General features: G+C 36.6%; 3 protein-coding genes, 1 long non-coding RNA gene and 3 pseudogenes across 4 annotated transcripts; all 7 read right to left on the reverse strand.

Moving 5' to 3' along the window:
* On the reverse strand, positions 2024–3563 carry LOC18785003 (annotated as a pseudogene).
* LOC18785760 lies at positions 4809–6984 on the reverse strand (annotated as a pseudogene).
* LOC18786252 lies at positions 7822–9632 on the reverse strand (annotated as a pseudogene).
* LOC18786452 (putative pectinesterase 63) lies at positions 10648–12553 on the reverse strand. The gene is made up of 4 exons (XM_007218109.2): positions 11759–12553; positions 11425–11631; positions 10973–11214; positions 10648–10860 (listed from the first exon to the last, which is right to left on the reverse strand). The coding sequence occupies exons 1-4, from the start codon at positions 12236–12238 to the stop codon at positions 10695–10697; spliced, it is 1095 nt and encodes a 364-aa protein (XP_007218171.1). The 5' UTR covers positions 12239–12553; the 3' UTR covers positions 10648–10694.
* On the reverse strand, positions 12823–14648 carry LOC18784781 (uncharacterized protein At1g28695). The gene is made up of 4 exons (XM_007219151.2): positions 14639–14648; positions 14428–14540; positions 13964–14347; positions 12823–13443 (listed from the first exon to the last, which is right to left on the reverse strand). The coding sequence occupies exons 1-4, from the start codon at positions 14646–14648 to the stop codon at positions 12928–12930; spliced, it is 1023 nt and encodes a 340-aa protein (XP_007219213.2). The 3' UTR covers positions 12823–12927.
* LOC18785762 (uncharacterized protein At1g28695) lies at positions 14901–16365 on the reverse strand. The gene is made up of 3 exons (XM_007219462.2): positions 16231–16365; positions 15750–16127; positions 14901–15425 (listed from the first exon to the last, which is right to left on the reverse strand). The coding sequence occupies exons 1-3, from the start codon at positions 16363–16365 to the stop codon at positions 14901–14903; spliced, it is 1038 nt and encodes a 345-aa protein (XP_007219524.2).
* On the reverse strand, positions 17409–20381 carry LOC109947705. The gene is made up of 4 exons (XR_002270509.1): positions 20102–20381; positions 19573–19674; positions 18354–18493; positions 17409–17827 (listed from the first exon to the last, which is right to left on the reverse strand). It is a non-coding gene; the product is annotated as an uncharacterized LOC109947705 (long non-coding RNA).

Raw genomic sequence — 20398 nt, forward strand, 5'->3', positions numbered from 1 at the left:
TTATACTCTTTATATATATATTGGGATCCTTTTTTTCTTTTAAATTTTTTTTCCCAACGTTTATCCATAAGAGTAGTTTATAATATTATCCATCAACACAAATGGACTGAATATAAAAAGATAGCAAATTGAGATATGTCAATTTTTATTTAGTAAAACAAAAAAATGGTTATTTGATTTTTTTTGATAATACAAGTGATATCGAGAGAGGAAAATTCGAACATTAAAAATCGAATGAAGTAATTACTTTTAATCACTTGAGCTTCAAAGCTTTTTTCAGTATGACAAGCAAGGGCATAAAATCTCAGAACCGATCCTGCCTGCCACACTTGAAGTTGTGAGGGACTGGTTTTCCACAAGCTTGAATTTGGTTAATGGTATGCGGCGGGACGTAACGTTGATCAAATTAGTAAGCTTGGGAGTGACGTGGGGGCAAACACACTCAAAATGCATGTAGGCAGGCTTTATGTCCCATAAAAACTTGCTTTCACTCATTAAGAAGAAGGTTGTTCTCCTCCTTGCACTGGCCATGGCACGTGTCCCCCTTCACCATCAAAGCCTCCGCCGCCACCACCACCAAGCACCACCACAATAACCATATCGCAACCACCTGCTCTCATATTTTTATTTTGGTACAAAGAAGACCAAGTGGATGGAACAACCCTCAGACCCAATCGACACAGTACCGAGCCAGAGCAGTCTAACAAGGGACAAGAGACTATTTGTTCACACCACCCTTTTTATAGATGGAGAAGATATGGTTTACCAACTTTGATATTTTCCGTTATCCCATATATGCCCTTCATGTACGTATTTGCTACTGCTGGGACTGGTTCAACCTTGACTTGAGAGGACTTGGACTGTAGGGTCAATTCCTTGACCAATTCGATATATATGAATAATATCAAAATAAAAATAAAAATTTCAATTCTCTACGTGCAATCATAGGTTTGCCTTCATTAATTATTGGTCAAGAACTTCTAATTTCAGCCATTGAATTGCATGTATGGTATATATTAAAAATTTATTTAGCTACTAACATACCTAATGGATGGCTGATATTAGAGGTTGATAACTAATGCTTAACAAAACATAAATTTCCTTGAATGGATAGACGGTTGAGATTGAACAATCGTGTCAATATTGGAATATATAGGAGACATCTTATAATTCACTTTTATTTGAGGAAAGTCATACATGTATTACATAAGTGCACATGAATTGTGCACTTCAAATTTATGTAACTCTTAGCTTGAAAGAAAGCTAATTAAGATGACTCTTTATTTGATAATCAAGCATATAATAATGTATTCTTGTAGCTAGAAAGAATATTCGTCCCTCTTCTCATGGTGGAGTGGTGATACCTGTAAAAAATAAGATTAACCAAAAGTAATCAGATCCTGCTTGCATTGGCTCGGCGTCGTGTTCCCTTCTGCCATTGGAACCACCTCAACCAAAACACCTACGACCAAGAACAAGCATAGAGCCACACCCAATCAGCCTACAACCTTCATGATTTGTTCTTTTTTTCTTTTTTTTTTCTTTTTTTTCTTTTCTATGTGGCTTTTTGTGTGGCAAAACTACCCCGTTTTATAGATTCCCCTTGGACTAGGTGTTAGGTACTAGAAGCTTTCAGCATTGAAGGGCACCAGTCAATGGTCAACAAGTTATATTCTCTTGAGGAAGAGATTTCTGTGCACATTCTAGTTACCGTCACAACTTGTAAAATAATGTGAACATGTTCATCTTATATATAAAATTTCCATGGCTATAAATTCAAACCATAAACGGAAAGTTTCACAGCTAATTACTTATCTACATGAGTTTTTTTTTTCTTTCCCGTATGCAAATTCGTGTATAAGAATAAGATGTACATGTATTGTGTGTATAGGATTGGCAGCGGTCTTTGCATGAACCATGCATATGTGTATGAGGCTTGCTCAATCTCACTTAATTTAAGGAAACTATTTGACCAAAAAAGGAAAAGAAAAAGGGAAACTCTCTATATATATTTCCTATATTCTTAAACAATACTATATAGTTTGTATCCTATATTTGGATGAGGAAGAAGCCATTTGGAACCCTGAATATAGCCAAGGTTGATGAAAGATTTGGCTTCTGCATCGCTTAGCTTTTTGGTGTAGTGTGCTTTCTTGCTTATATTTGACCCTGGACCCGAATTCTAAAACTCTCCATAGAACATATTGTTGCAAAAAATACCACATATATATGTAAATAAAAACACATGGATCCAAGAATAATAGAACATTTTAGAAGAAAAAAAACTTATAATGAAATTGCTTACTTACTTAGAACGTTCAGGGTGGCCAAAGTCACTCCATCGTTCCGGATGGACAACGTCAGCCATGTCGGTGTAGGCAAACACCACGGTGGGGCTGCTCCCCCAAGCCCTGCCCAAGTATGTACCCCTCACATATGTAGTGCCAGTTATTTTGCAGTGCACAAATGAAAATTCATTATCCTCCGAAGCACTCTATCTTTGTTGTGTCGTTATTACCGTCATATTCCATTCTGGGACATGTATCTCAGTGTTCTACACCAAAATATATCATATCATTTGGTGTCACAACTTAAGTTAATAAATGAAAATTTAATTAGAAGGACATATTTTTTGAAAATAAACACTACAACACATAAAGTTAACATAAGCAAACAAATGATCTAAACTCGGAGAAATTATTGTATGGTATTGGGAGGCATGATTATACATACCAAGTAGAGAGATTTTCCTTTTCCAAAGATGAAATCTACGGTGCCTTGAATGTAGCAGTCCTTGAAGAAATGCAAGCCCTTGTAATCATAAAGAGTGTCCTGAAATCCAAAAAATTTGCAATTGTAGAAGGATGCCTTGTCCCCGGAGATCTGCAATGCAACTGCCTGCGCATCCGGCCTTATCCCATCTGGCTCCGGCGCCGAATTTTTCAAAATTAATCGAAACCAATCCATGAGACCATGATACATACATTACTGTATAATTAATCATCATCATTAGAATATAATAATGCTCTAAGTCTAACTAACAAATTAATTAATTCATAATTACCTACCGTGACGATAATGTTAGCAGCCCTAAAATAGTCAGATTCCACAATCAATGTGCCACTATAGACAGTCCCATACTTCTGAGCCGTGCCATCAAATGTCAAGTTTGGCATATTGTTTGGCGATCCATACAACGTTACAAATGGTTTATTTTGTGGAATTTTGATTTTCTCGTTGTACACTCCACCTCCAATGTACACAACCACACGCTTGGTGTTCCTCTCAGGGATGCTGTTAATGGCCTCCGTGAGGGTTTTGAAGTTTCCACTTCCATCTTTCATGACCTTGATGAGTTTTGGCCCATCCTCAGCCGTCACAATGGCGGCATCAAGCGTGCCCTTGCGTTCTGTTAACGGCTTCACGTTGTTATCGAACCAGCTGCCGACTTGGGAACCATCGGCAGGTATTGGTGTCGAATCGTTGGCAACGGCGGGGGTACTACCAGCGAGGAGAATTGTTATAATTATAAACCCGGCTGCATGCATCATTTTTCCAGCCATCTGTTATCGCGAAGGCTGTGCCTCAAAGTTTCAATGGAATCACACACAAATCTAATTAAGCTAGGCGTAATATATATAGGTACTACTATGAATCGGAAATCCTGATTCAACCAGGAAGCATAAGGAAAATCTAGTTAACAAAGGAAACACAAAGCAAATCCAAATGGGAAAGCAACTAAAGCACAAAATTACCAACCACTTAAAGTTTCCTAAAAACTATCCTGTTTTGTTTTGGTATGTGTTTGTTTGGGTACTTATGAGCGAGAGGTTTTGGTTATATATGTATGAGTGAATAAACCACCATGCATGATTATAGGGATTAACTCCAAAAAATGTGAGATAAATGAGAGCTTCTTTCGCACATTTTGATTTCTACTTCTCATTAATACGAGGTTGCTGTTCCTTGTAATTTCAAATTCACCCTAAATTTGTAGGGTCCTCTTATACAATTCAAGTCCACCCTTTGTCTGTTTAAGTCCACCCTTACAATTCAAAGACTACAGACACATACCCTGGGCCCTTTTCATGCAGACCATTTTAAAAAATGCGAGTCACGTAGTTTTATATTTGATTCATAACGTAGTTTTATACCATATAGGGGTGGATTTGTCTAAAACCGGAACCGATATTTGATTTTTATTTTTTAATGCAAAAATTTGAAAGAGGTGAAGTTTTTGAGTTATTTACACCAATAGCCTTTGAGGTTTTCGGTGTTTTCATGAGGTTTTAAAAATTACACGAATACCCCCTGAGGTTTCAATTTATTTTCACAAAACCCCTTTTCATTGATTCGACATCCAAAAATTTGATGATTTCATACATAAAAACTTTTACAAATAATAAAATTAACCTCAATGAATGTATGTGCAATCTAATCTTAAAGGCTAATTTTGTCATTTGAAGAAATTTTGTATATAAAATCATCAATTTTTGGACAAAAAATCAACAGAAATGGATTTTGTGAAAACAATTTAAGACCTAAGGGGGTGTTCATGTAATTTTTGAAACCTTAAGGGGTTTTGTGAAAACATTGAAAATCTTAGGGAGTGTTAGTGTAGATAACTCTGAAGTTTTAAGAGAGATAGATACACATTTCGAAAAATGCATGACTTATTTCTTCTGTGAAAATTAAAATGTTGTCCATTTTTTATATTGTATAGAAAGATCTTTAGAAATTAAAGCATAATATTGATTTTTATACATTGCTATATAGCTAGCTCATGTACATTTTGCATTAGGTGTGCTCTACACTTTTGGATTTGGAGGAGGAAGCAGCCATTTAGAACCTTGAATATAGTCAAGGCTGAGGAAAGGTTTGATTTGTTCCCCAGTCAGTTGTTTGGCATATTTTACTCTCTCAACCATACTTGAACCTGGACTCGAACACTTGTATTCTCCATAGAACACGGTGCTGAATATAACAAAAAATACATAAAAATATTGAAACTATTAATTAACACTCAAAACCATTCAATTATATGAAAATAATTAATTAATTAGTGTGTTTTAATTTGCTTACCTGTCATGTTCGAGGCGGTTCTTGTTGTTCTAGCCGGCTGGGGTTATGACCTCGGACATGCTGGTGTAGGCAAAGACCACTCTGGGACTGGTCCTCCAAACCTTGCCCAAATATGTGCCATTTCCAATCTCAGTTATGTTGCAGTGGACAAATGAATCTCCAGTATCCTCTGAAGTTGAGTCCCTTGCTTGTGCTGTTATCACTGTCATTTCATTATTCCCCAGCACATGTAACTCAATGTTTTGCACCCATTAATTAACTACCCATCAAAACCATGACATAATACATAGACAAAAAATAGTTGAGTTGTAGTGAAGAGTTAGTCGTATACATAAAGTTTCTCACACAACATGTACGTGAAATTCATTATTATAAGAAGAGACTCGCATATAGCGATTTGATTTGTAAACATGTAGGCATAGTTAACAAAAGTTCCTTTACAAGTCTTCCTTTTATTTAGGAATTACATGGAGAGTTTGGGTGGCATTACCAAATAGAGAGACTTTCCACTTCAGAAGATGAAATCCACAGTGCCTTCAATAAAGCAGTCTTTGAAAAAATGATTGCCCCTGTCATCACAAAGTGTGTCCTGGAAACCAATCAACCTGCAATTGAACAAGGCTGACTTATTACTCGACACCCTCAATGCCAACGCCTGTTCTCCCACTCTTTTCCCATCTGGCCTTGGCGAAGAGTTCTTATCACAACCACAAATCAACATAACTTATAAGGAAACAAAAATATTAAAAGAAAGTTGATAAAAGTTATTGTGTGTGATGATAATATCACGTGACATGAAACATTTCTCACAAACGTGAGACATTTACGTACCTTAATAATAAGGTTATAGCTGCCACGAAGTAGTCAGATTCGGCAATCACTGTGGTACTATCCACAGTTCCATACTTTTGGGCTGTGCCAGCAAAGGTCAAAGTTGACATAGTTGTTGGAGAGCCATAAAATGTAACAAATGGTTTATTTTGTGGAATTGTGATTTTCTCATTGTACACTCCTCCAATGTATACAATAACACGTTTGGTGTTGCCGACTGGATTGCTATTAACGGCGTCAGCGATGGTCTTGAATTGTCCTCTTCCGTCCTTATTGACCTTGATAACCTTTTGACTAGCCTCAGCCATTGCAAGGGTAGAGTCAAGTGTGCCATTCCTTGCCGTGTACGGCTTCACGTTGTTATTGAACCATGTGTTGACTTGGGAGTGGTCGGCTGGTAGCTGTGTATTATAATTTGCCATGGCTATGGTGGCGGTGAGAAGAATTAATAATGTCGTGATTAGAATGGTGAATATAAGGCTTTAATTTTATAGTCCACTATGCAAAAGCTGGTTAAGGCACAGTGCAAATTGAGAGGGATTAATCCTAAATTTGTGGGTTTTGGAGAGCTTCTGGCACATTTTGGTTTCTAATTAAGGGCTTATGTTCATTGAGATTTCAGTTACGCATTTTGTCTTAGTTGAATAACAAAAAAGCACTAGCTGTAGCTAGCTCTACAGCTTAATTCAGAAAGGCATAAGAAGACCTTATTAAGCACTCCAATTGGGCTTGCTTCCCAAAGATCCTTAGCTTTCTCCCAGGAGTGATACAATGGCAATAGGAGAAATCCCACTATTACGGGCTCTAGGTGGAAAACTTCTTACCCAGAGACTGGAAAACCCTTATGAAAGCCCTAGAGGACATAATTGTGGTATTATTAAGAGAGTTCACTTTGCCATCACATATAAAATCCCAGTTATACCCTTGATTATTAAGGATAGTCACACATTCGCAACGGCGAAACCACCCTTAGACTAGGTTGGGCTCTACCCGTGTAGAAATATCTAGAAAATAGGGATTTATCCCAAATGTTATGAAGTTCACCCCATTTAGTGAAAGCTATCACCTCATTCTAGAAAAAATTCCTCTCAAACATAATATAGCTCCTTTAGCGGGGAGAAAAATGAGAGTAAAAGAGTTGACAATTAATCTTGTTAATAGGTTAACAAAATTATATTATAAGTGCATTTTTGCTCACCACTTTTAACCTAATGTGTATTTTCATCACAATTCTCAAGACTTGACGCATGTTTATAGGTAGTAGATCCATAGTTTTTTTTTGGGGGGGGGGTGTGTGTGTGTGATGATATTATAAGGAGAGAGAAACAATACTCCCACTCAAAGGTGGATGAAATTAATTACTTTATTACAACTGGACTTGTTACTTAATTTTTATCTATAAAAATTAATATATGATCATTTATAAGTTAAGCAACTAAAAGTCTAGTTCTAGGATCGAGGTCACTTTGCGCTGCAAGGAAGGCTACACGGGTTAGATAAGCTCTTGAACCTCTTCCAATCGTGAACCATAACTGTCAAATCAGCCACTTTTAGCACCTATATAGTTTGGTAGAGTTATGAAGTAAGTTTAGCTGGAGTCCATCCAGTCTTAACCTAAATCGTTGCTCATGTGATTCATATTTTACTGTACAGGATGGATTAAGGTGAAATTTAATTGCTTGACTAGATCTTAAATTTTGGTTATGTTTTTGTTTATTTATTAAATATGAACGGCGTGGGATTTGTCCAAAACTGGGACTGATTTTTGATATGTTTTTTCTTTAGCAAATTTGAAAAAGGTGAAGTTATTTAAGGGATCGATACTTTGAAAATGCATGACTTGATATTTCTTATGAAAATTGAAAGGGGGTCCATTTTTATTTTTTTTCACATTGTCGCATATGCATCTTTTTTTTTTTGTTTTTTTTTTGAGGTCTTTTCCTATTGAGAGGGGCGATTGTACTAAACTCACCCACAATATACGAATGCTAGGACTCGAACCCAGAACCTTGCATGAGGGAGTAAATACTCCAAGCCACTACACTAGTGGGTCCTTTGCGCATATGTGTCTTTAGTCCCAATCAAATTGACAAACTGTGCTCAAATTGTATAGAGGAAGATCTTTAGAAATTAAAGCATAATACATTGTGCATTTTGCATGAGGTGTTCGTGCGGCTTTCTCGATAGCACCCATATATAAACATGTATACAAATTTAAGAAAACTATTTCCTAGTCTTAAATATAGCCAAGGCTGAGGAAAGGTTTGATTTGTTCCTCATTCAGTTGTTTGGTGTATTTTACTCTCCCAACCATACTTGAACCTGGACCTGAACACTTGTATTCTCCATAGAACACGGTGCTAAATATAACAACAAATACAAAAAAATATTGAAACTATAAATTAACTCTCAAAACCATTCAATTATATGAAAATGCTTAATTAATTAGTGTGTTTTAATTTGCTCACCTGTCATGTTTGGGGAGGTTCGTGTTGTTCCAGCAGGCTGGGGTGATGACCTCGGACATGCTGGTGTAGGCAAAGACCACCCTGGGACTGGTCCTTCAAGCCCTGCCCAAATATTGCCATTTCCAGTCCCAGTTATGTTGCAGTGGACAAAAGAGTATCCAGTATCCTCTAAAGCTGAGTCCCTTGCTTGTGCTGTTATCACTGTCATTTCATTATTCCCCAGCACATATAACTCAGTGTTCTGCACCCATCAATTAACTACCCATCAAAACCATGACATAATACATAGACAACAAACAGTTGAGTTATAGTAAAGAGTTAGTCGTATATATAACGTTTCTCACACAACATGTACGTGAAATTCACTATTATAAGAAGAGACTTGCATTTAGCGATTTGACTTGTAAAACATGTAGGGAGAGTTAACAAAAGTTCCTTTATAAGTTTTCCTTTTATTTAGGAATTATAGATTGGGTGGCATTACCAAACAGAGAGACTTTCCACTTCCGAAGATGAAATCCACAGTGTCTTCAATAAAGAAGTCCTTGAAAAAATGGTTGCCCCTGTCATCACAAAGTTTGTCCTGAAAACCAATCAGTCTGTAATTGAACAAGGCTAACTTGTTCCCCGACACCCTTAATGCCAATGCCTGTTCTCCCACTCTTTTCCCATTTGGCTTTGACGAAGAGTTCTTCACACAACCACAAATCAACGTAAATTATAAGGAAACAAAAATATTAAAAGAAATTTAATAAAAAAAATTATTGTATGTGATGATAATATCACGTGACATGAAACATTTCTCACAAACATGAGATATTTACGTACCTTAATAATAAGGTTAGCTGCTACGAAGTAGTCGGATTCAACAATCACTGTGGCACTGTTTACAGTTCCATACTTTTGGGCTGTGCCAACAAAGGTCAAAGTTGGCATATTTGTTGGAGAACCATAAAATATAACAAATAGTTTATTCTGCAGAATTGTGATTTTCTCATTGTACTCTCCCCCTCCAATGTACACAATGACACTTTTAGTCAGTGATGGTCTTGGAATTAGATAAACTCTTGAACCTCTTCCAATCGTGAACCACAGCCGTCAGATCAGCCACCTTAGCACCTATAGTCCGGCATCAATTGGCATGGATGGATGTGACAAACCCTGCTAACTTCACAGAAGCCCCTGAAGTAAAGGGTGTCCAACATCTTCATCCTCTTTCAATCTGGTGGAGTAGTTTTCCAGGCGTACCATTTGTCGAATAAGGAGACTGTTCTGCTGTTGGATCTCAACATGTAGAAGCTTGTGCTGATGGGGTTTTCTTCAGTACCATTTGTCGCCATTGAAGCTGAAAAATGTATTGCTTTCTTAATTTTCTCTACATGTAATTATACTGTGTTTATACAAATATATAAGAGTAACGTTTAGTTGCCACACTGAGTATCGTGCATACAGATTCAACAAAATCATGTTACGAACTCACAGTCTGGCAATAGAAAATTTTACTTGATTAATGGCATCTTTTATGAGAAATGTAGATATGGTTATGTAATATATTATTTATCACATTTTGCTTGGGTTGAAGTTAAAATTCGTTTTACAATAGTTTGATATGTTATGTTGTTAGACAATTGATCAATTGATGGAGACCGACGACCTCATATATAATATGTTGAATATGAGAATTCTCCTCCGCATGATGTTGATAAAATCTTGAGACATGTACAGTTTCTCAGCCCCAAAATCTCAGACATGTATATTTGATCCATAACAAATCGATAAATTACAATTTATTCTGTTAGCACCAAAAAATGGGAACAAACAAGCTTTTCCATCCCAATTGTTTCAGAATTGAACTTTAATTACTAAATTGTGGAACCCATTAAATTAGATTATACTTGATTTTTATTGTCCACATGATCCGGATGTTTTAGAAAGAGAAAAGCACAAAATCTCACTCATCATCATCAAGCAAGTTCAGTTGGAATCTAGTCAAGGCTTAAAATAACTCTTTGGGCATGCACGACTTATTTCTTATGTGAAAATTAAAAGGGGGTCCTTTTTTTAATTTTTGTACTACATTATAATTCTTAGAACCTTGAAAAGTGGAGCACAAGCATTAATAAATGTTAATGTGTCTTTTGTACCAATCAAATCGACAAACTATGCTCAAATTGTATAGAGGAAGATCTTCACAAATTAAATCATAATATTGATTTTATACATTGCTATAGCTAGCTCATGTACATTTTGCATGAGGCGTGCGGTCGGCTTTCTCAATCGCACCTGTACAGTTAAGACAACTATATCCAATATCTACACTTTGGGATTTGGAGGAGGAAGCAGCCATTTGGAACCCTGAATATAGCCAAGGCTTAGGAAAGGTTTGATTTGTTCGTCCGTTAAATGTTTGGTGTATTTTTCTCTCCCAACAGCACTTGAACCTGGACCCGAACACTTGTACTCTCCATAGAACACAGTGCTACAATATTGCCACATACACACATAAAAAATTTATTGATCAATATTTATTAAGTCTAAAAAACAATCAATTATATGAAAATGCTTAATTAATGTTTTTTTAATTTTCTTACCTGTCACGTTCGGGGTGGTTATTGTCGCTCCATCCTGCAGGGTTGATGACCTTGGTCATGCTGGTGTAGGCATAGACCACCATGGGATTGGTCCTCCAAGCCCTGCCCAAATATGTTCCACTTCCAGTCCCAGTTATCTTGCAGTGAACAAATGAGTATCCAGTATCCTCTGAAGCTGAGTCCCTTGCTTGTGCTGTTATCACTGTTAATCCATTATCCCCCAACACATGTAACTCAGTGTTCTGCACCCATTAATTCATTAACCATCAAAATCATGACATAACATAGACCATCAACAAGCTCAATTATATCGATGAGTTAATCGTACATATAACATTTCTCTAACAACATGTATGTGAAGTTCACTATTATATGACCAAACTCGCATATAGAGTTCCTCAATAGATTGTTCTTTCATTGATGAATTATAGGGAGAGTTTGGGTGGCATTACCAAATAGAGAGACTTTCCACTTCCCCATATGAAATCCACAGTGCCTTCAATGAAGCAGTCCTTGAACAAATGATTGCCCCTATCATCACAAAGGGTGTCCTGGAAACCAATAAGCTTGCAATTGTACAAGGCTGACTTGTTCCCCGACACCCTCAATGCCACTGCTTGCGCTCCCACTCTTTTCCCATCTGGCCTTGGCGAAGAGTTCTTCACAACCACAAATCAACGTAAATTTTAATCCCCACACAAAAATAATAAAAGAATGTTGATAAAAATTTATTGTAGTGTGTGATGATAATATCATGTGACATGTTGATGTGATAAATTTACATACCTTAATAATAACATTAGCTGCCACAAAGTAGTCAGATTCAGCAATTACTGTGGCACTGTTCACTGTTCCATATTTTTGGGATGTGCCAGCAAAGGTCAAAGTCGGCATATTTGTTGGAGAGCCATAAAATGTAACAAATGGTTTATTCCGCGGAATGGTGATTTTCTCATTGTACTCTCCCCCTCCAATGTACACAATGACACGTTTGGTGTTGCCGGCAGGAATGCTATTAACAGCGTCAGTGATGGTCTTGAATTGTCCACTTCCGTTTTTCATGACCTTGATGACCTTTTGACTAGCCTCAGCCTTTGCAAGGGTAGGGTCAAGTGTGCCCCGCCGTGCTGTGTACGGCTTCACGTTGTTATTGAACCATGTGTTGACTTGGGATTGGTCGGCTGGTACTGGGGTATGATCATCCGCCATGGCTATGGTGGCAGTGAAGAGAATTAATGTCATGGTTAAAGCTGCATTGACGCCCATGCCTGTGTTTTCTTTTCTTTTTTTTCCTTTTCGGGTTTTTGGTTTCGAAGTTTTGTATGTTTTTGGGTGCTATTGATTTAGAATGGTAAAAGGATTTGATTTTATAGTCCACTATGCAAGAGCTGCTTAAGGCACATATTTAGAGGGATTCATTAAAAATTTGTGAGACGTGGAGAGCTTCTCGCACATTTTGGTTTCCAATTAGGGGCTAATGTTCGTTGGGATTTCACATCCACACTTTGCATTAGCTGAATAACAGAAACCCACTAGTAGCTTCATTTCGGAAGGAAGAGGACATAATTAAGAGAGTTTTGCTTAACCATCTCATGTAAAATCTCAATTATACCCTTGAAAATTAAGGATATAGCACCATATAGTCACAAATTAGCGAGGGTGGAGCCATAGTTAGACTAGGGTGGGCTCCACTCCAGTACAAATATGTAGAAAAAAGAATTTAGTGTTAATTTTAGGAAGTCCAACTTATTTAGTGAAATTCGCCTCATTTAAAAAAAATGTAGTCCACTTAAACTCAATAACTCTTTTTACGAATTTTTTTTTATAGAAAGAGATGCACTTGTCACTGAGACAATTAATCGTCTTGATAGGGTGACAATACATTTAAAAAAAAAAAAATCTGTCTTTAATTATTTTCATGATCATTTAGAAGTGAAGCAATTAAAAACCTAGCCCTAGTTTACTTTGCGCTTCCAGGACCGATTACAGGCTACATGGTTAGTCCATTTCAAAGTCAATGTCGAATTGGAATTAGATAAGCTCTTGAACCTCTTCCAATCGTGAACCACAGCCGTCAGATCAACCACCTTAGCACCTATAGTCCGGCAGCAATTGGCATGAACGGTTGTGACAGCTTTGAAGTCCCTGCTAACTTCACAGAAGCCACTGAAGTAACGGGTGTCCAAAAACCTCACGCTGAGGCCTAACTCTCTGAAAACACCTTCCTTCATCATGCCATTTAAAACATCCTGCTCTTTCAGTTTGGTTGAGTAGTTTTTCTGGGCATACCACTTCTCGAATAAGGAGATTGTTCTGTTGTTAGATCTCACCATGTAGAAACCTGTGTTGATGGGGTTTGCTTCAGACAATTGATCACCATTGAAGCTATCGGTGCTGATTTGAAGATCTATGCTTTCGTTGAAGCTAATTAGCCTTGGAAAGGGGTTCCTTAGCCACATCACATCTATGTCCTGGGAATGAAAGGTTAAATAAATAAATATATCAAAGTATGAAATGAGTTCATATAAATCTAAACACACAAAAATGTACCGCACTTATACAAATATATAAATCGGAATACGATTTAACAAAATCGGTAATGTTCACTTCTTTTACCGAGTAATGTGACTACATGATTTAACAAAATCAGAATACGAGAAAATGTATCATGTTTATTATGGAATATATTATATCACATTTTGCTTGGTTAATTCGTTTTACAAGAGTATTATGACACATATTATGTTGTTAGTAATTGGTCAAGTAATCATGACTGACGACCTCATATATATATGTATTGGTGGATTTAGCTTTATGCTTATACACTCTAAATGTAAAGGGGGAAATGGACTAAATAAATAACATATTTTTGGAGATGTGAAGCCCTTTAGATTCTAACTTTTTATTTTCTAAACTTCTTACCTTTGAAATTACCCCTACAATATGTAATAAGTTGAATCACATTGTATATCTATAAGCTAGAAAACTTACTGTGAATATGAAACTGTAGCCTCGCTTAAGCATTTCTTTGAGAAAGAGAGTTCTCCTCCACATCATGTTGATAAAATCTTGAGACATGTACAGTTTCTCAGCCTCAAAATCGGCAGGATCATCTGCTTCGAGCTTGTGGCAGTGAAGGTGGAGAGACTTACAACGTTCGAAAGATGTTTGATCGACCGCCACGAGAAGAAGTTGAAAAATCAAGCCTCGTGTGTCTTCTCCATGCCAGAACCCATTTAAAAATAAATCAAGCATTGGCTTATCTCCTTCTACGTACGCTTTATTTACAATCGCAATTATCACAGTCTTGTAAGTTCCCATGGAAGCCTTATATAAAGCTGATTCAAGCTCATCTTCTTTGCTGTTTGTGTTGATCTATTAATTATTTCAAAAAAATTAATTAGAACAAATTAAAACAATTTAATAATAGATTAAACAAATTAAAACTTAATTACCTTGGTAAAGGGTTGGCATTGGTCTGTGGTCTGGTTGAATATACACAAAACTACTAAACTAGAAAATAGAAGGCATAATATGGCAATTTGAAAATTTTCCACGTCTTGGAGGTCTTAGCTAATACACTATTATAAGCGTTAATTTGATCGTATATAACAATCTTAAAGAGAGCTCTCTATCCACAAAAACTGGAGAGTTGAAGAAACTGACGACCGACCATGTCATGCAATTTTTGTGATCAATAGCTAATTAGGCGTGACATTGGGATTATATTAACTGCTATTAATCTTTTTTTAAAAAAAACAAAAACGATATTGTTGTGAACATAAGTACAAACTCGTGAGACATCACCTAAAAAGATCAAACACAGAATTCTATATTGTCATATAACATACAATCCTAATTAAACTATGTTAGGATTGACTGACTTTTAAAAAGCGAAAAAAGAAAACTATGTCTAGGATTAGGAAATCTAGCCAAGGGTCACGTTGAAATTCTTCCAGGAGCCCTCACAATTTACATGGCTAGTCCATGTCAAAGTCGACGGTTGATTGGAATCGGATAAGCTCTTGAACCTCTTCCAATCGTGAATCGCAGCGGTCAGATCAGCCACCTTAGCACTTATAGTCCGGCAGCAGTTGGCATGAACCGTCCTGACAACGTTGAAGTCTTTGCTAACTTCACAGAAGCCACTGAAATAAAGGGTGTCCAAAAACCTCACACTGAGGCCTAACTCTCTGAAAAAACCTTCCTGCATCATGTTGTTCAAAACATCCTGCTCTTTCAATCCTGTGGAGTTGTTTCTTCTAGCGTACCACTCCTCGAATAGCGAGATTGTTCTGTTGTTGGACCTGACCATGTAGAAGCCTGTGTTGATGGGGTTGGCTTGAGACCATTCATCCCCATTGAATTTATCAACGCTGATTTGAAGATCTATGTTTTCATTGAAAATTGTTAGCCTTGGGAATGGGTTCCTTAGCCACAACACATCTATGTCCTGTAAATGGAAATTTTGGATATATGTAAGCTAATTATATGTCGAATATCATTAACTTTTAGGATCCACCTTACTAAAATAGAAATATTTTGAATCAAACATATAATCCACTCACATTTTGTTTTTTTATTTACTCCCACTTGTGATTTTTACTTGTTAATTTATCAGCCAAAAAACATTACTACGAATCAAACATAACAGAGTATGGCATTATATATTTCACATTTTAGTTTATCAACTGGACCCTTTTACGAGAGTATGACATGTTATGTTGTCGGATTATTTATCGAGTAGTGAAGCTGAAATGATGGTGAGAAAACTTACTGTGAATACAAAACTATAGCCTCTCCTTAGCACCTCCTTGAGAAACAGGGTTCTCCTCCACATCATCTTGATAAAATCTTGCGACATGTAGAGTTCCTCCGTCTCAAAATCAGCACCATCTGCTTTGAGCTTGTAGCAGTGAAGGTGAAGAAACTTGCAACGTTCGAAGGAAGTTTGATCGACGGCAACAAGAAGCAGGTGAGAAATCAAGCCCCTTGTGTATTCTCCGAGCCAGAAACCATCTAAAAACATATCAAGCATTGGCTTGTCTCCTTCCACATAGGCCTTATTTACAATAGCAATTATCACAGTCTTGTTTGCCATGGAAGCCTCAGATAAAGCTGATTCAAGCCCATCTCCAGGGCCAATTGTGTTGCTCTGTCTCAAACAAATTAATTTGAGCAAATCACAACAATTACATATTAAGCAAAAACAGAAAAAACCCAACAAGAACAAAAACAAAAAGATTATTATTTATTACCTTGGTAGAGGATTGGCATTGGTGAGTTTGGAAGACGAAGAGTGGTTTGGATCCATCCGTGGTCTGGTTGAACATTAAAAATAAAACTAAACCAGCAAACAGAAGGCAAAATAATGTAATATTTCGATTGTCCATGTGATCTTTGAAGCCTTAGCTAATTCGGTTTTCTTGCGAAGAAGAAATATGTTGTGTTATTTTCATGAGGGCTGCCTCTCTCTCCCCATATCCGTAAAAACTCAAGAACTCAAGAAACTACCAAGTCATGCAATTTGTATTCTGGAGTAATTAGGAGTGGTGTTGGTGCGTATTAAGGATTGTTATTAAATTCTAAATGCAAAACGCTACCTGTTGTTAATAACATAACATAAATAAATACCAAAAAATCACCCCAAAAAACATCAAAGAGAATCCTAATCAGACTATGCTTAGGATTGAGTTTTAAATGCAAAGAGTCTTTGAAATTACGTCTAGTTAATCTTATCTTAATTGTCAATTAACATTGAAATTTCAGATATCGTAAGGACTTTACAACAATTCCCCTGACATGCCTATCCGCAGCTTTATTTTCTTGTATAATGTGCTGATGAGTTTTAGTTTTATTTCTAAACGATATCAATAGTCATCTCTATGAATTTCGTTTACGTTAATTTTTTTGGCTAATCCAATTAGCGTACACATCAAGAACTTAAATCCATATGTGGGACATGTGTACACTGACACATGATTTATTTTTAAATGAAGGGTGGTAAATCCTGTGCTTCCTTAGATGATCGTAGTGAGTGAAGCTACATATGAGATGAAAAGATGTATGATAAAGCCAATCAAAGTGGTTTTCCTCTCACTTATATATAATTTGCATAACTAATTAAATAAAAATTCATGGTCAAGCTGTAGAAGATTTAAGGGAAATCTCTCTAAAAAACTTGATCAAAGCTACCATCTTTTCATCGGGAACATGCATATTTTTCACCACTGCTAGCTCAACAGCGAATATGTGACAGTACTGATTTGTTACGACGATTTTTTATCTTTTGCTACGGTTTTTGTACCTTTAGTGACTATTTTAATGTCCCAATACGGGAAGTGTCTTTACCCACGAAAAAAACCGTCGCTAACTGCTGCTAAAACTACTATTAGCATCGTACAAGAAAACCGTCGCTAAACATTGGAAGAAAATATTGACCTTCTCTCCCCCGGATATTGTGAGGGGGAAAATAGAAAAAGACATCATAAAAACTTCCTTTTCAACATCGTTATATGTATATACACATATTACATGAAAACATATCACAAATTCTCGTCCAAATGATTACTATGACACATGGAAATGCCCTAATCAGTTCAACAAACTAGAGATAGGAAAAATAGATCAGTGCAAGTTTATCATGCCCATCTGAAGGCGATCCTTTTTCTCTACTAGCATGCTAGTAACTTCCTGTCTCTTCTCAGTCCTTTGGAATGGTCTTTCACAAATGCTGCAAAAGTAAGAACGGAAACTGGACTATAGAGTGTAATCCAAAAGACTGCTCTCTTTGAACATCCCCTGGGCATCTTCATCCATCCACAGGCTACGAATTGCATCCAAGCATTCATTGACCTAAAGTTCACAACAAACATTATAGATTGAAATCAGAAAATTCTTTTGCTATCACATCCAACTGTCGGCCAATGAGTAATACAACCATATGCAACACATGAATGTGATGCCCATATCAAATATAACAAATTGAAATTGGCAAAGACGTTTGAAAGGTCAGTTCAAAATAACAATCAACGTATATTTTCTGATAATAGCCCCTCAATTTTGTCCACAAGACAAAATTACTCTGTTATGTGACAACATTTAAACAAAATGGTAGTCAAGGGTGCATAGATAAAACAGCAATAGGATTGTAAAAACCCCTCCATGATACAAAAGATAAATGGTGTTTGTGCCTGTGCACCTATGTGATCAGTGTTCATACACAACAGCTGACTCGTCGAGCCTTATTCAGGTAACAATAAGTACACTAACAACACATTATACAGCATGTGATGCTTGCAAAAGCTTGTGTTCCACACTCACAACTGAAAGTTACTTGAAACTAACTATAATTATATTAACCACAAAACATAACTGATACCTCAAGGCTGATCAGGGAACTTGACATCTTGTTTTGATCACATCGAAGGGAGTGGTGAGATATGCACTAAATGCTACTTGAACTTGCGTATGAATTTTTTCTTCCCCTAGCCAGTTAAATACTCAAGCCTTCATAAGAACCTGCATGGTGCAGATAATAATCATAATTTTGAAGAAATAAGAATCACAAGTTATAAAGGAAAGTGCAACAGATAAAGACAACTACATCATTTTGAGGCCAAAATCCTAACTGCTTATGATTCATCAATGATCAAAAGACGGTATGTCTGAACTTTCCTTGCTGGGACGAAATAAAACAATAAACTAGTGTGGTGAATGCGTGTTAAGAAGTCACAATCCTATTTGAATAAATTTTAGTTATTTGGAGTTGCAATCCTATTTTCCCAGTGGTACAAAGAAAATGACGTAAAGGCAAAAAGAAAACGGTGAGACATACAAACTATCACTATTCTATGCACCTACCATTAGACCAACCAAATCTACATCCCTTGCAGTGCTGACCACTATCTGCCTAATGAAAGAAAAAATAAATCCACAATTACACCACAACAATATGATCATAAGTCATATGAGCGCATATGCCTGCCTTTCTGTCAGTGTTGTGTGAGGGTGAATACATGGATGGGGCCGCATGCAACAGGCTCCAGTATTTTATAGTGAACTATTAGACTCACGGTGAAACTAAATTGCACGTAGTACAACCTCAAACTAAGTCAGTTTTTTTTTTTTTTTTTGGTAAGAAGCACATAATTTATTAATGATAAAAGAATTAGAAAGGGGATTTGCGATATCCATCTAAAATCCTGTTAACATCCTCAACCCCAAACACTAAGTACTATATAATCAAACTAACTACTGTAACCAAAAAAATATATATATATATTCAAGCTAACTATGTGGTGGACACATAACAGTCTTCATGACTCTTAATTGCCTGATCGCAATCATAATGTAAAATAGAGAGAAGAGGAAAGCAGGAGGAGGGGATGCCATACGTTTGGATACCAGGCTTCAAAGCTAAGCTATGGAAAGACTATACTAAGAAAATGAAATGCCATATCCAATGCTTGAAAACTTACTTTCTTACAAAAAAATTCTATGAAGTTCAATGCCATCCATATGATTACATACCAAAAAATTGAGCTTTACCCATTAGCCATGGATGTTACATCTATAACATGTTTACTCTATTATCATACCTGACTTGCACAAAGAAGAGATTGGCACAGAATTTCGGTGTCAACCGGATACACCCCATTTCTGCCCCAAATTCCCCAGCTCCCCTTAGCAACTCCTCCAAACTACATTGACAGACTAAAAAATCAATCACGGAATCCCTACAAGTCCTTAAATATTACACAATTCTACTATGAGACAAAAAACGCATAACCAGACAAAATTTTATACACATTGGCATACACAAACATACATTCACTAAACATCAAAAACCTTAATTTCTTTTCTCTCCCAACAATGTTTTGCCATAAAGAAACAAAAAAAAATTCGTTTGATTTCTTTGTGTGAATTGGTTCTTTTCAATATTGCAAAAAAGGGTTTCCGGCTGCTTCAAATTCCAAACATGTGTGGTCAATGGTTGCATTTTTCTACAAGATTAAAACTTTATTCTTTCAATTGAACTGCTTGACGTCGGAATCAAAATTTTCTTTTTGCTTTATGAAATTCTCGCTATTTATACGAATTGGGAAATTAGAGAATTGGAAGGCTTACCAAACAAAAAGACAACGAATTGGCGGGGTTGTGGTCAAATGGGATCAGAGTTGAAAATGTGTGAGCTCCCATCAGTCCCATGGTTCTTCTTGCTTGTTGCCATTTGAGAGGAGCGAGGACGGAGAAAGCCTAGCCTTTTCTCCTGCCGTCGATCACATCTCTCCCATCTCTATCTTGGTCAGATCGTTTGGTTGAACGGTAATCTGACTCTGGGGATGATTTTTAATCGTTGGATTTGATGTCGGAGGGATCACAGCTTTTTTTTTGGGTCTGGAGGAGGGATCACAGCTTAGGCAA

Source organism: Prunus persica, chromosome G2 (genome assembly GCF_000346465.2).
Source record: "Prunus persica cultivar Lovell chromosome G2, Prunus_persica_NCBIv2, whole genome shotgun sequence".
Lineage (NCBI taxonomy): Eukaryota > Viridiplantae > Streptophyta > Magnoliopsida > Rosales > Rosaceae > Prunus > Prunus persica.

Excerpts from the sequence above, each read along its gene's own strand:
- LOC18784781 (XM_007219151.2), bottom strand. Across the intron at positions 14,348-14,427 it reads AATGCCAACCCTTTACCAAG|ATCAACACAAACAGCAAAGA; the intron begins GTAATTAAGTTT and ends AATAATTAATAG. Across the intron at positions 13,444-13,963 it reads GCTACAGTTTCATATTCACA|GACATAGATGTGATGTGGCT; the intron begins GTAAGTTTTCTA and ends TTTCATTCCCAG.
- LOC18785762 (XM_007219462.2), bottom strand. The coding sequence starts at position 16,365 with ATGGACAATCGAAATATTACATTATTTTGCCTTCTGTTTGCTGGTTTA. Across the intron at positions 16,128-16,230 it reads AATGCCAATCCTCTACCAAG|AGCAACACAATTGGCCCTGG; the intron begins GTAATAAATAAT and ends TGTTTGAGACAG. Across the intron at positions 15,426-15,749 it reads GCTATAGTTTTGTATTCACA|GACATAGATGTGTTGTGGCT; the intron begins GTAAGTTTTCTC and ends TTCCATTTACAG.
- LOC18786452 (XM_007218109.2), bottom strand. The coding sequence starts at position 12,238 with ATGGGCGTCAATGCAGCTTTAACCATGACATTAATTCTCTTCACTGCC. Across the intron at positions 11,632-11,758 it reads CAGCTAATGTTATTATTAAG|AACTCTTCGCCAAGGCCAGA; the intron begins GTATGTAAATTT and ends GTGGTTGTGAAG. Across the intron at positions 10,861-10,972 it reads AACCACCCCGAACGTGACAG|CACTGTGTTCTATGGAGAGT; the intron begins GTAAGAAAATTA and ends GCAATATTGTAG.